The following is a 15,427-nucleotide window of genomic DNA, read 5'->3' on the forward strand; positions in this document are numbered from 1 at the left end:
CAAGCATTCTACTCAAGAATTGCCACTATTGTTTGAGAAGCATCTGTGTGCCTTTAGTGAATGATTTTTTTTTATAAATAAAGGGATTAGCTACAACCAGAGAAAGCTGTTTCCTATCACAGCAAATTAAAGAGAATAGGAAGACACTTAGCTAGGGGGAAGAATAGTTTTGTTCAGCGTCTGCGGTTGATGGCGGGAAGGAAAAGGAAAATGGATCCTGTTAGAACTTTGTTAAAGAGTCAATTCCATCCCTTATTCTGCATCCCATCAGGCTTCACAGAAATTGGGAGGTGGGGGAGAAATGACACCCTTTTCTCCATTGCTGCTCTGCAAGAACCAGTATTTCGGTGGCTTATTGCCTCTAGACGGGACGGCTCTTATCTTCACAAAATCGACTGTTCTCCTTCTCAAGCTAGAGGACACGTCACATTTTGAGATAGTGAATTTCAAACGTGATGTGCATGGAGGCTTCCATTCACCCACCTATCTCGGATCTGCAGCCAAGGCGCTTGAATTGAAACTCTCCAGAACACTGAGTCTCCAGTATGTCACGGTGGAGGGAAATGCTTCTTTTTCTCCAATTTTGGCCAGTTATTTCGTAAATGGTTTATCCAATCTTGTGTTGTGGTCCGCCAGCAGCCTGCGGAGCTGGCAACCGAGTCGGAGAGGGATGAGGCTGAGGAAGAGCGTGGGCCACTCCTGGAGGCTGGGGAAGGCCCGGATGAGGGCTCTGCATCGGAGGCAGAGGTGGGGGCCAGAGCCATCGGGGAGTGAGGTGCGGACTCTGGAACCTCCAGAGGGTGACAGTAGTGAGGCGAGCCCCCCCCCCCGCCCCCTGTGCCCCGATTTGGACCTGGAAAGCCTCCTGCACCAACCAGCACTCCTGGCGGGAGGCATGTACACATATTTATTTATTTATTTTATTTATTTATTTTATTTATTATATTTGTATACCGCCCTTCTCCCAAAGGACTCAGGGCGGTTCACAGCCAATAAAAACCAAAATACATATAATACAAATTAAAAAACAGTATAAAAAACTAATTCGATGAATGGCCTAAATTTTTTTAAAATACAATTAAAACCCCATTTAAAACCCCGATTTAAAACTATGTTCAAGCTAGTCCTGCACGTCGAAACAGCAACGTCTTCAGCTCGCGGCGGAAGGTCCGGAGGTCGGGGAGTTGACGAAGCCCCGGAGGCAGCTCGTTCCAGAGGGCTGGAGCCCCCACAGAGAAGGCCCTCCCCCTGGAGGTCGCCAGCCGACATTGTTTGGCTGACGGTATCCGAAGGAGGCCCTCTCCTGTGAGAGCGCACTGGTCGGTGTGAGGCTACTGGTGGCGACATATGCCGTGGAGCTGGGCTGGGGCAACGGCTGGCATGCCCGCAGAGAGGGCTCCCCGTGCTACCTGTGGCACACGTGCCATAGGTTCACCATTAGGGACATAGGGCAAAACGCACTGAAGAAATGTTTCACTTAGCAAGCATAAACTCAATGGGTTCGCTTGTGGTCATAGTTCGAGGACTACTGGTACTGGGGATAATTTTGAAAGCAACCGCTGCACGATTTTTTTTTAAAAAGCGTCCAGGAGCCAAGGGCGTGAAAGTTTCTTTCAAAAGACACAGGAAAGAAGCAGGAGATGGAAAGCTGGTTTCCTACAGACTGGGCGAGGAGGAGGAGCAAGGCAAGGCTGGCCTTATTATAGCTCTTTGGGTCAAAAGCATTCAAGAAGAGGGGAGTGGTCCGGAGCAAAGAGGGGGCTACGTGATCTGCAGGGAGTGCTAAATATAAACACCTGTCCAGTTGAATTATATGATTTACAGAAGTACGTTTCCCAGATGAAGTGATGGATGGGGGGGGGAGGGGAGGGGAGAAGAGGGGGAGCCAGGCCAAAGGCACAGCCTGCTCTGTGTGGGAATGGGAAAGAAAGAAATGTTTACAGAGGCAGCAGACCAGATAAATGCTGGGATTTATTAATCGCGTCTCAGAGGCTTTGGAAAAAAGCCAGGCCAAAAATAAAAACACCCTCCAGAGGAATTCTCCAAAACTTTATAGAGTTCTTGGAGGTTCATGTCTTCTTAGACCAAAAAGGGAAAAAACAACAACTTTCTCCTCATCAAACTTTGGATGAGGCCAATTTTTTTTCCCCAGCAGCTCATCTTGGGCTCTTTTTCTTTTTTTTTTAATTTGCATTTATATCCCGCCCTTCTCCGAAGACTCAGGGCGGCTTACACTATGTCAAGCAATAGTCTTCATCCATTTGTATATTATATACAAAGTCAACTTATTGCCCCAACAATCTAGGTCCTCATTTTACCTACCTTATAAAGGATGGAAGGCTGAGTCAACCTTGGGCCTGGTGGGACTAGAACCTGCAGTAACTGCAAGCAGCTGTGTTAATAACAGACTGTCTTTAGCAGCCTGAGCCACCAGAGGGCTTTAACAGTAACAGAGTTGGAAGGGACCTTGGAGGTCATCTAGTCCTGCAGGAGACCTGTACTAGGGATTCAAACCGCTGAACTGCCGACCTTTGTGATTGACGAGCTCAGTGTCTTAGCCACTGAGCCACCTAGCCAGGCTCTTCTTAAAACCGGCTTCACCATGGCTGAATCCGAGGCCATGACGTGGCTTGTTTTATCTTAGAATAGAATAGAATAGAATAGAATAGAATAGAATAGAATAGAATAGAATAGAATAGAATAGAATAGAATAGAATAGAAAATTTTATTGGCCAAGTGTGATTGGACACACAAGGAATTTGTCTTGGTGCATATGCTCTCAGTGTACATAAAAGAAAAGATACCTTCATCAAGGTACAACATTTACAACACAAATGATGGTCAATATATCAATATAAATCATAAGGATTGCCAGCAACAAGTTATAGTCATACAGTCATAAATGGAAAGAGATGGGTGATGGGAACGATGAGAAGATTAATAGTAGTGCAGATTTAGTAAATAGTTTGACAGTGTTGAGGGAATTATTTCTTTAGCAGAGTGATGGCCTTTGGCTTAGAGTGTCGTGTGAAGTCACCCATTTTTGCTTTTTAAGCTTGGCTTCTGGTTTAACTATTGGGCGAAGCCAGTTCGGTTCCGTTTTATTCAATAAGCCACGGTTAAAAAAAAACCCCACGATTTTAGGATCACGTCTGACTCCTGCCGAAATCCCAACCTAATTTCAGATATTCCTTACGGGACCTATTTGAGACTTTAAAAATATAACTTCCGTGTGTCATTTCAATGAAAAAGATGTTGGGTCTGTTCAAAAGGAGAACGTAAAAGAAAGATGTCTAAGTTGTTGTTTCTTAAAGGTAGTCCTTAACTTACAACCATTTGTTTATTTGAAGTTAGGACGGCACTGAAAAAAAAGAGACTTACGACCGTTTTTCACACTTATGACCATTGCGGCATCCCCATGATCACATGATCAGAATTTGGATGCTTGGCAACTGGTTCATATTTATGACATTTGCGGTGTCCCAGGCTTGTGTGATCACCTTTTGCGACCTTCTGACAAGCAAAGTCATTGCCAGGCTCCCTTAACAACCGTGTTGCCATCTCAACAACTGCAATGATTCACTCAACAGCCGTGGCAAAGAAGGTTGTAACAATGGAGCAAAGATCGCTGAACGGCTGTCTCACTTAGCCACAGAACTTTTGGGCTCACTTGTGGTCGTAAGCCGAAGACTATGGCCAGTCTTTTATTCAGAAGTGCGAAGCAATGTACATGTCGCCCCTTCTTGTTTCTCCCCACAACAGCCACTCTGGAGGTAGGGTAGGCTGAAAAAGGGCCGTGATAGCTCAGGCTGTAAGAAGCCTGTTATTAGAACACAGCAGCCTGCAATTACTGCAGGTTCTAGTCCCACCAGGTCCAAGGTTGACTCAGCCTTCCATCCTTTATAAGGTAGGTAAAATGAGGACCCAGATTGTTGGGGGGGGGGCAATAAGTTGACTTCGTAAAAATATACAAATAGAATGAGACTATTGCCTTATACGCTGTAAGCCGCCCTGAGTCTTCGGAGACGGGCGGGATATAAATGTAAATAAATAAATAAATAAAAAACAGTGAGCTTCTATGACCGAGGGAGAATTAAAATTAGGTCCTGCCGCTCTTGGTCCAAAGCCTTAACCCAAAGGTGGGCTGCTGCCGGTTCGGACGAAATGGTAGTTCCGACCACCGACTGGGCCCACCCACTCGCCCAGTGGTGAAATGTAAAATTTGTTACTACCGATTCTGTGGGCGTGGCTTGGTGGTGGTAGGATAATTTGTTTGGGTGGGCGTGGTCAACTTTTTTATTTTTTATTTTACTTTTAAAAGCATTTTTTCTACAACTTCTTTGGCCGAAGAGGTTGTAAAAGAATGCTTTTAAAAGGTTCTGACGATCCCGGCTGAGTTGTTTGATCGTTAGAGGCTTTTGTTTTCTTTTAAAAACATTTTTTTTTGGCCTTTAAAAGAAAAATAAAGCCTCTGATGATCAGGCAACTCAGCTGGGAACGTCAGAGGAGCCTTTTCAAAGCATCTTTTTTAACAACCTCTTCAGCCGAAGAGGTTGTAGAAAAAATGCTTTGAAAAGGCTCTGATGATCCCGGCTGAGCTGCACAAGCATCAGAGACTTTTCAAAGCATTTTTTAGGCCGAAGAAAAAATAAATTTAAAAGTTTTAAAAAAAACCTCTGATGATCACGCGGCTCAGTTGGGGTGGCGGGGGGGTGGGGGGGCAGGGATTTTGCTACCGGTTCTCCGAACCACCTGCCGCCATCGCTACCGGATTGGGCGATCCAGTCTGAACCGGGAGCATTTCACCCCTGCACCCGCCCCAGCTCTATCCCGTCTTATATATCTCACTCTCTGGCTCGCTTGCCCTGCCCATTCAGCCAGCTGATTGCTGCACCTTGCCCACTCTATTCACTGCGGCTGCCCGAGAAGGTGTGTTGGAAGTCATGTGCATGAAACCGCTGTGTGTTTAAAGCCGCGCACAAGCGCGGAAGGCACACGTGTGAGCGAAATGAGTGTGCGAATGCACATTTTCAGTTCTGCACTAGGCAAACCGGCTGTTAAATGATGTGAAGTCCACCTCTGCCTTAGCCACTAAACTGCGCTGCCTCTCCAATATCTTTTTTAACAGCATAGCGATTGTCTTTCCCGATATTCAGATTTGAAAGCGAGAGGCATCTGCACAAGCCTCCGGAGACAAAGAATTTGATGCAGCAAATTAGGTTATTCATTCAATTGATGGGACACTGACATCTGATAACTCTTGTGTATCTCCACGTTTACACATTCCTGGCTCGTGCTCAAGCGTTGCACGCATATACTCTTTCCTCTTGTGGGGAAAAGTCAATTTAGGTCAGGAAAACAGGCTGACTGATTTAGGACCCCACAGCTATTTCGGCCTAGGAATCAGCTGCCACTGCTCTCATGTAAGAGCCTCGATATATCCATATAAGCGGCATTAAGTGCTTTTGAAGCAGAGAGATTAAGCCATCCAGTTGAGAATAAGAGTTGGAAGGGACCTCGGAGGTCTTCTAGTCCAACCCGCTGCTCAAGCAGGAGACCCTTCTACCATTCCAGACAAGGGGCTGTCCAGCCTCTTCTTAAAAGCCTCCAGTGATGGAGAACCCACAACTTCCGATTGATTGTTCTCACTGTCAGGAAATTTCTCCTCCTAGATTGGTTCTCTCTTTGGTTAGTTTCCATCGATTGTTTCTTGCCTCGCCTTCTGGTGCTTTGGAAAATAGGTGAACCCCCTCTTCTCTGTGGCAGCCCCTCAAATATTGGAACTTTGCTATCATGTCATCCTCTGGTCCTTTTTTTTCAATTCCTGCAACCACTCTTCATATGCTTTAGCCTCCAGCCCCCTAATTATCTTTGTTGCTCTTTTTTGCACTCTTTGCAGAGTCTCTACTTCTTTTCTATAATATGGTGACCAAAACTAGATGCCGTATCTAAGCGTGGTGTTACTAAGGCTTTATTAAGTGCCTTAATAAACTCATGCCCTTGTCACTTCCCGCCTGGACTACTGCAATGCTCTCTACATGGGGCTCCCCTTGAAGAGCACCCAGAGGCTCCAGCTGGTCCAGAATGCGGCCGCGCGGGTGATAAGAGGGGGCACCGCGTTGCTCCCATATAACACCTTTAAAGCGCTCCATGGCTTAGGACCGGGGTATTTGCAAGACCGCCTTCTGCCACCAATTCCCTCCCAACGACCTGTGCGCTCCCACAGAGCGGGCCTCCTCAGGGTGCCGTCGACCAAACAATGTAGGTTGGCGGCCCCCAGGGGGAGGGCCTTCTCTGTGGCGGCACCAGCCCTATGGAACGAGCTACCTCCGGGATTACACCAACTCCCCGACCTCCGGGCCTTCAAACGTGACCTGAAGACTTTACTATTTCACCGAGCGGGACTAGCCTAAGACATATTTTAGCGAAATTTTTAAGGGGTTTTAATCGGTCTTTTAGTGATTCGGCCGGTAAATATTTGTTCTTAATTGGTTTTTAAATATTGTTATTTATTATATTTATATTGTATTGGTGTGGGTATTTTAATAATTGGCTGTAAACCGCCCTGAGTCCTCTGGGAGATGGTGCGGTATAGAAATGTAATTATAAATAAATAAATAAAACCAGTCAGTCCTAGAGGAGATCAACCCTGACTGCTCTTTAGAAGGCCAGATTCTGAAGAGGAAACTCAAAGACTTTGGCCACCTAAGGAGAAGGAAGGACTCTCTGGGGAAGAGCCTAATGCTGGGAACGATGGAGGGCAAAAGAAGAAGGGGACGGCAGAGAACGAGGGGGCTGGATGGAGTCACTGAAGCAGTCGGCATGAGCTTAAATAGACTCCGGAGGATGATAGAGGACAGGAAGGCCTGGAGGAACATTGTCCATGGGGTCACGATGGGTCGGACACAACTTCGCAACTAACAACAACAACTAACACTTCATGTGATCTTGATTCCACTCCTCTGTTAAGGCAACCTAGGATTGGCTTTTTTGGCTGCTGCCGCCATTCCTGCTGTAACAGAAGTTGCCTTACTGAACTGACATGCCTCACACACATGGAGAGTTGCACGTGTCATTTGGCTCCTGTGGGTGGTGATGGTGGTAAAGGTTTCCAATCTTTTCCATGGAATTCCCCCTTCAGAACAACCTATTGATAATCAAGCTAGGCTTCCATTAAGAAATATCACTCCAATAATGCATAACGGATTGTGAAAACACTTAACCGTGTACCGATGATTTTGTTTCAAAACAAATGAAGGGTTACGTGAGACGATTCCCTTCCTTCGTTATGAGGGATTAGAGATGATTCATTATATAGACAGTGGTGGTATTCAGCCGGTTCCAGCCGGTTCGGGTGAACCGGTAGTGTCAACCTGTGGCTGGGCTTGCCCACCCGCCCCAGCGCTATGCCCTATTTAGCCACGTTTTCTAAGCCGCGTCCATGCGTGCAAGCCGCATGCAGGAGCAAAGCACATGCACGGAAGGCTGCGTGCATGCGCGAAAGGCACGCACACTCATATTTTCGGTGTGCGGCGAACCGGTGGCAAAACGATGTGAAACCCACCTCTGGTTATAGAAGATTCACTCGGTCCACTTCCAATTTCTTAATTTAGCCCCCTGAAGCCCCAACGGCGAGAAAACATGAGGGATAGAAATGATGATAACAGAAACGCACGTGTGAGATTTCAGACAGGAGTTTGTCCAGCCTCTGGAACAATGCCTGGAAGCTCGCCTTACAAATGCCTCCTTTTCAAAATAAACACGAGTATTATCCTTTCGGAGATTGCATGTTCATGCTTCTCAAGGCAGAGACATGATTCCCAAAAGTAAAAACTGGGGCTTTGAGGAAGTCCAAAAAATAAAACAAATGCCTGACTAGTCTGCCTAGGCGATCGGTTGTTGTTGTTGTTGTTGTTGTTGTTGTTGTTGTTCAGTTGCAAAAGTCGTCTCCACCCTGGTGGATGTCAGGGGAACTTGTCCCCACCCACCGATCCGTGCAATTTGTGCAAACTGATCTTCTCCCCACCTCCTGACATCGGTGGTGGGCTTCACATTTTTTTTTACTACCCGGTTCTGTGGGTGTGGCTTGGTGGGCGTGGCAGGGGAAGGATACTGTAAAATCTCCATTCCCTCCCCAATCCAAGAAAAGGTTACTGCAAAATCCCCATTTCCTCCCGATCAGCTGAGACTCAGGAGGCAGAGAATAGATGGGGGCAGGGGCCAGTCAGAATTTTTACTACCGGTTCTCCGAACTACTCAAAATTTCTGCTACCGGTTCTCCAGAACTGGTCAGAACCTGCTGAAACCCACTTCTGGCAGACAGCCCCAGAATCCCCCCCCCCCCCGGCACCAATGGCACCAGTGGGAACCCCGGTTTCAGCTGGCATCTATTTATGATGGTTGCAATATCTTGTGGGAAATGCTAAAACATATGAAGAACAGTTGCAGGAACTGGGCATGGCTAGTCTAGAGAAAAGAAGGATCAGGGGTGACATGATAGCAGTCTTCCAGTATTTGAGGGGCTGCCACAATGAGGAGGGGGGTCAAATTATTCTCCAAAAAACCAGAAGGCAGGACCAGAAAGCAATGGATGGAAACTAATCCAAGAGGGAAGCAATCTGGAATTAAGGAGAAACTTCCTAACAGTGAGGACAATTAATCAGTGGAACGACTTGCCACCAGAAGCCGTGGGTGCTCCATCACTGGAGGTTTTTAAGAAGAGGTTGGACAACCATTTGTCTGAAGTGATGTAGGGTTTCCTGCCTAAGCAGGGGGTTGGACTAGAAGACCTCCAAGGTCCCTTCTAACCTTTTATTCTGCTATTCTGTCGTGTTCGACTCTTCAGGATCCAACAGCTTCTGTTAAATATCCATCACAGACAGAGAGAGATTTTTTTATTTATATTTTGCAGTATAAATATTTATGAAATATTTCAGAATAGAAACACAGAACCGAATGTGGAAAGGGTGAGGTGGGGTGGAGTGTCAATTTATATCTCACCTCATTTAAATCCCAGCTTTCACATTTTATTCGTGATTATCCTAGAAAGGAGAGTGGGATAATATAGAGCTCTGGTCATTGCAGCCTTGTTTTTAAGCTTTATACTAATTTTTAAAAATGGAGGTCGACTAATAAGCGATCCTTGGGTTATCCTTAGTAATCCAGCACCTCAATTCCTACAACACTTCATGGGGAGAGAATAATTTATGGCACTCTTAGAATTCTTCAGTAGCCCACTGGCCAAGTTACCTGAGATTCTATTCATATCCTAAATAGAATAGAATAACAAGAGTTGGAAGAGACCTTGGAGGTCTTCTAGTCCAGCCCCCTGCTTAGGCAGGAAACCCTACATCACTTCAGACAAATGGTTGTCCAACCTCTTTTTAAAAACTTCCAGTGTTGGAGCATTGACAACTTCTGGAGGCAAGTTGTTCCACTGGTTAATTGTTCCCACTGTCAGGAAATTTCTCCTTAGTTCCAGGTTGCTTCTCTCCTTGATTAGTTTCCACCCATTGCTTCTTGCTCTGTCTTCAAGTGCTTTGGAGAATAGCTTGACTCCCTCTTCTTTGGGGCAGCCCCTGAGATATTGGAAGACTGCTATCATGTCTCCCCTAGTCCTTCTTTTCATTAAAGACACACCCAGTTCCTGCAACCGTTCTTTGTATGTTTTAGCCTCCAGTCCCCTAATCCACATTGTTGCTCTTCTCTGCACTCTTTCTAGAGTCTCCACATCTTTTCTTACATCATGGCGACCAAAACCGAATGCAGGATTCCAAGTGTGGCCTTACCAAGGCATTATAAATGTTTGTACTGCTGTTTGTACTGATTTACTTATAAATCCAATTATTTATCCCAGTTTCTTTGTGGTATTCTGGACGTTGATTACGTCCCCTCCGCTTTTCTTGCTGTCAATCATTCCATTTGTTGGAAGTCAGAGGATACCAATACAAACTGGTGTTGTTGGCACATTGTGAGCTGCCGATGGGCACATTTGAAAGACCTGTGGGTAGTGCATAGTCCTTCGAATTTGTCCCATCAATCATGTAGGCGCCGACTGGTTTTACCATTCAGGCGGTCCTCCACTTACGACGATCACATTCTAGCCCAGAATTTCCATCACTAAGCAAGACAGTTCTTAAATGAGTTCTGCCCACGTTTTACACACCTTTTGAGCCACCATCGTCAATTGAATCACTGCAGTCGTTAAGTTAGTCACACGGTTGCTAAGGGAACCTGGCCATCCTGTTGACTTTGTTCGTCGGAAGGTCGCCAAAGGGCATCACGTGACACACACACCCCGGACACTGCGACCGTCATAAATGTGAATCAGTTGCCAAGCATCCGAATGGAAATGAGAACGCCACAACGGTCCTCAGTGTGAAAAACGACTGTCAGTCACTTTTTTTTCGGTGTCGTCGTAACGTCGAGCGGTCGCTAAATGAACTGTTGTAAGTCGAGGACTACCTGTATCTAGATCTTGATTTTCAGAGCACCCTTTTGAGTTTTTTAAAAAAATGGGAAAGTCCCACTCCTGCTAACCAACGGGTTTCTCTCTCTCAATTGTTTCAGTGCAATTCGATATGATGCGTGCCTGCAATTTGATTGCCACCGTCGCCTTGACAGCCGGCCAGCTCCTCTTCGTGCTGGGATTGGTAGAACTGCCCATCATTTCCCAGGATACCCAATGGTGGGAAGAAGCCATCGCTGCCGTCTTCCAGCTTGCCAGTGAGTACCTCCGGTTGCAAAAGCTGAAAACAGCCCCGCCTGGGAGAAACCAAAGGGCTCCCTGCTCAAAACCTTTCCAATTAGGTGGAAGCTTGGCACACGTGGGCAGGAATCCCTTCCATAACTGCAGCCGCGGTGGATGTAGAAAGGATGGGGGCAGTGGTGGGATTCGAATAATTGAACAACCGGTTCTCTCCCCTAATGATTTCTTCCAACAACCGGTTCGCCAAACTGCTCAGAAAGTTAACAACCGGTTCTCCCGAGGTGGTGCGAACTGGCTGAATCCCACCACTGGATCCCCCCCCCCCGCCATTCGAAAATAAAAATAGAGGGTGGGGAGAACTTCAGTGGAATGATGGGAGTTCCTCTAAAGCAGAGGTCTTCAAACTTGGCAGCTTTAAGACTGGTGGACTTCAACGCCCAGAATTTTCAGAATTTCCCCTTTTTTTCAAGATGAATAAATGTTTCTAGGTTGCTGTGAGCACCGATCATGATATGATGCTACTCTCTCTCTCTGTCTCTCCTTCTCTCTCTCTCTTTGCTCTCTTTGCTCTATTCTCTCCTTCTCTCTCTCTCTTTCTCTTTGTTCTATTCTCTCCCTCTCTCTTACTCTTTCTCTTTCTGTCTCTTTCTCTCTCTCTTTTTGCTCTATTTTCTCCTTCTCTCTCTCTGCTCTATTCTCTCCTTCTCTCTTACTCTTTCTCTCTCTCTCTTTCTCTCTTTTTGCTCTATTTTCTCCTTCTCTCTCTCTCTCTCTTTGCTCTATTCTCTACTTCTCTTTCTCTCTTTCTCTTTCTCTCTTTCTCTCTCTGCTCTATTCTCTCCTTCTCTCTCTCTCTTTCTCTTTCTTTCTCTCTCTCTCTCTCTCTTTCTCTTTCTCTCTTTTTGCTCTATTCTCTCCTCTCTCTCTCTCTGTTCCTTTCTCTCTCTCCCTCTCTCTCTCTCTCCACCTCTCCCCCCCACTCTCTTTCCCTGTCCTATTTGCAACGGTTGCAGTGTCCCGACCGGGGTCGTGTGATCCCGTGTTGAGACCTTCTGACAAGCAAAGCCAACAGGGGAGCGAGGCTCACTTAAGAACCGTGTTTCTTAGTTAACAGTTGTAGTGATTCACTTAACAACAGCGGCAAGAAAGGTTGCCGAATGGGACCCAAACTCACTTAGCAGCTGTCTCGCTTAGCGAGGGAAATTTTGAGCTCGATTGTGGTCATACGCTGAGGATTACCTGTAAGGTAAAACCAGTTGACACTGACTTGAATACTGGGTCAAATTCACAGAGCCATGAGCTACTCACAGGTCTGCTTTTTCTTAAAAAAGAGATTGGACAACGGTTGGCCTGGAATGGTATAAGGCAGTGATGGCTAACCTTTTTGCCATCGTGTGCCAAAAGTGGGGGGACCATGGGGGGGTCACGTGCGCATGTGCCCACACCCATAATGCTATGCACCCTATCCCCAAACACATGCGCGCGCCACTCCCCTGCACTCCCCCCTGTTTTTGGCACGTGATGGCACAGTGGACCCGGTAGGCCCATTTTTCACTCTCCCAAGGCTCCAGAGCCTTTCTAGGAGCCTGGGGAGGGCGAAAACAGCCTTCCCCAGCCCTCCGGAGGCCACAAATGGCCCGTTTGCCAACTTCCGGTGGGCCCAGAAGGCCTGAAAATTAGCTGGCTGATGCGCGCTGGAGCTGAACTCACGTGCCTACCGATATGGCTCCCGGTGCCATCTGTGGCACGCGTGTCATAGGTTCGCCATCACGGTTATAAGGTCTCCTGCTTAAGCAGGAGGTTGGATTAGAAGAGGGGTCTTCCCTCCGGCCTTCCCAGAAGAGGATGGAGCAGAGGTGTCTTGGTAAACAACCTGGGGGCCCCCATATATTTCAGGTCAAAGAAAGAAGCCCTGGAGATGTTTGGGCCTGCCCCACCTCTGGTAGTCCTTGATTTACAACCGGTTGTTTTGAAAAAAAAAAATTTCTGAGACACCTACAATACTGCATCCAGTTTTGGTCCCCACAGTATAAAAAAGATGTTGAGACTCTAGAAAAAGTGCAGAGAAGAGCAACCGGGAGGATTAGGGGCTTGGAGGCTAAAATATTATGATAAACGGTTGCAGGAACTGGGCCTGGCTAGTGTAGTGAAGAAAAGGATCAGGGGAGACATGATAGCAATCTTCCAATATTTGAGGGGCTGCCACAGAGAGGAGGGGGTCAAGCTATTTTCAAAAGCACCTGAAGGCAGGACAAGGAATAATGGATGGAAACGGATCAAGGAGAGATTCAACCTGGAAATAAGGAGGAGTTTTCTGACAGTGAGAATTATCAACCAATGGAACCAAAGTTGCCTTTGGAAGTTGTGGAAGCTTCGTCCCTGGAGGCTTTCAAGAAGAGACTGGACTGCCATTTATCAGAAATGGTGTAGAGTCTCCTGCTTGGGCAGGGGGTTGGACTAGATGACCTACAAGGTCCTTTCCAACTCTGTTCTTCTATATTACTAGAAATCCTGCCTCCATTTCCCCACTCCTTCCCATCAAAAGCAGCCTGAGCTTCTCTCACCATTGCTCTGCCCACCCGCTGTCCGAGCTCTGCTCCCTCTGGATTTTTTTTTTTCGCCGAGAGGAAATGCATTTTGGCTGGGTTTAGATTTGTTGTTTCATTGACAAACAGTACAAGAGGGCGGCCGTGTGCTTTCTTCTATCAGGGTTGCTAATTTTAGACCAGGGATATATTTTTTTTCCTAGGCTACAGTCTGTTTTAAACACAGTCAGAGAGAGACAGAAGGGCGCCAGGATTTCCCGACACAGGAGAAGGAAATGCCTGCTGTTACCTGTTATGCAAGCTGAACCTTGAAATCCTCAGCACTGGAAAGTGGAAAGGGAAGAGGGAGAGAGAGAGAGAGACAGAGAAGGAGAACGAAAGAGAGAGAGAGACAGAGAGCGAAAGAGAGAGAGAGAGAGAGAGAGAAAGAGAGAGAGAGAGAAAGAGAGTGAGACAGAGACAGAGAGAGAGAGAGAGAGTGAAAGAGAGACAGAGAGGGAGACAGAGAAAGAGTGAAAGAGAGAGAAAGAGAAACACACACACAAAGAAAGAGACAGAGAAAGAGAGTGAAAGAGGGAGAGAGACAGAAAGCGAAAGAGAGACAGAGAGAGAGAGACAGAGAAAGAGAGTGAAAGAGAGAGAGAAGGAGAGAAAGAAAGAGACAAAGAGAAAGAAGAGAGAGAGAAAGAGAGAGACAGAGAGAGAGAGAGAAACTGAAGTTAGAATTGCAATGCTATGAAGAGCGACTATGGTGAGCCCTGGGATTGAGCTTGAGGTCTGAAAAGCAGAAGAACGAAGGGAAGGGAAGACAAATGTCCATGGAGACCCTCATTCATCCAAGTCATGACTGTCCCAAAGGTGCTTTTTTTTTCAAGAGGCAACTGGACTTTCTGGTTTTTCTTGGAAGACGTTTCGCTTCTCATCCAAGAAGCTTCTTCAGCTCTGACTGGATGATGGTGGGGAATGGAAGGATCCGGTCAGGATCCAGTCAGAGCTGAAGAAGCTACTTGGATGAGAAGCAAAACATTTTCAAAGGAGATGTTCTATGCAGATTCTCAGTCATCCAGGCTGTGCGTTTTTATTTCTCAAGAGGCAACTGGACTTTCTGGTTTTTCTTTGAAGACATTTCACTTCTCATCCAAGAAGCTTTTGCACCTCTGACTGGATGGTGGGGAATGGAAGGATTTATATTGCAAATGCAGATGACCGGCTGTCTGCAAGGAGTATAAATCCTTCCATTCCCCACCATCCAGTCAGAGCTGAAGCAGCTCCTTGGATGAGAAGCGAAACGTCTTCAAAGAAAAACCAGAAAGTCTAGTTGCCTCCTGAAAAAACACCTTTGGGACAACCGTGACCTGGATGGCTGAGAATCTCTACAGACTTTGAGCTATACAATTTGGGATGAACACTCCTGGAATAGTGTGGGAGTAGGAATGGATTTCCAGAGGGAAAAATGGCACACTACAGGAACCAGGAGCACTAACTCAGGTGACCCTGAGGACACAGATAAACCGCCAAGTGCTTCAATGACCCTCTAAAAGGATGCAAATGACTAGCTGCCTGCAAGCAGTATAAACCCTTCCATTCCCCACCATCCAGTCAGAGCTGAAGAAGCTCCTTGGATGAGAAGCGAAACGTCTTCCAAAGAAAAACCAGGAAGTTCAGTTGCCTCTTGAAGAAAAAAGCATCTTTGGGACTCGTCGGAAAAGATGGGAAAGTTGGAAAGCAAAAGGAGAAGAGGAAGGCAGAGGATGAGACCATTAGATAGTGTCATCAATGCAAAGATTATGATTTGGGGCAAATTTGGGGGGGGGGGAAATTTGGGGGGACAACAGGGGAAAAGAGGCGTTGGTGTGCCATGGTCCATGGGGTCACGAAGAGTCAGACATGAGTTAGCCACTGAACAACAACCTGGAGTAAAAAATACCAAACCCAAGCAAAGCAAGCACAGTCTCCAATATGTACAGCATGCTGACCTTCGAATTCAACTATTTTTGGCAACTTTTCTCTCCATTCTGACGGGGCCAGTCCTGGAATGCTGGTTCAAAAATCCACATCTAAGAAATGTTTCTTGGACCGAACAAAGAAGATAAACACCAGTAATATATTCCATATGTTACTTTGGGACTGTGGGGGTTTTTAAATCGGTCTTTTGTGTTGAGATACAGAATGA

General features: G+C 46.4%; 2 protein-coding genes across 5 annotated transcripts in view; one reads left to right on the plus strand and one right to left on the minus strand.

The window, feature by feature from the left end:
* The window catches only part of LOC131185416 (transmembrane protein 204-like), a 97,815-nt gene that overhangs the window by 68,701 nt on the left and 13,687 nt on the right, over positions 1 to 15,427 (plus strand). For all 3 annotated transcript variants that reach the window (XM_058157923.1, XM_058157924.1, XM_058157929.1), the window contains one exon: positions 10,570 to 10,725. In XM_058157923.1, coding sequence (XP_058013906.1) covers positions 10,570 to 10,725 — 156 coding nt within the window. The remainder of the gene's footprint in view (positions 1 to 10,569; positions 10,726 to 15,427) is intronic.
* The window catches only part of IFT140 (intraflagellar transport 140), a 108,284-nt gene that overhangs the window by 34,564 nt on the left and 58,293 nt on the right, over positions 1 to 15,427 (minus strand). The window lies entirely within an intron of this gene.

This window comes from Ahaetulla prasina, chromosome 14 (assembly GCF_028640845.1).
Source record: "Ahaetulla prasina isolate Xishuangbanna chromosome 14, ASM2864084v1, whole genome shotgun sequence".
In the NCBI taxonomy this organism is placed as follows: Eukaryota; Metazoa; Chordata; class Lepidosauria; order Squamata; family Colubridae; genus Ahaetulla; species Ahaetulla prasina.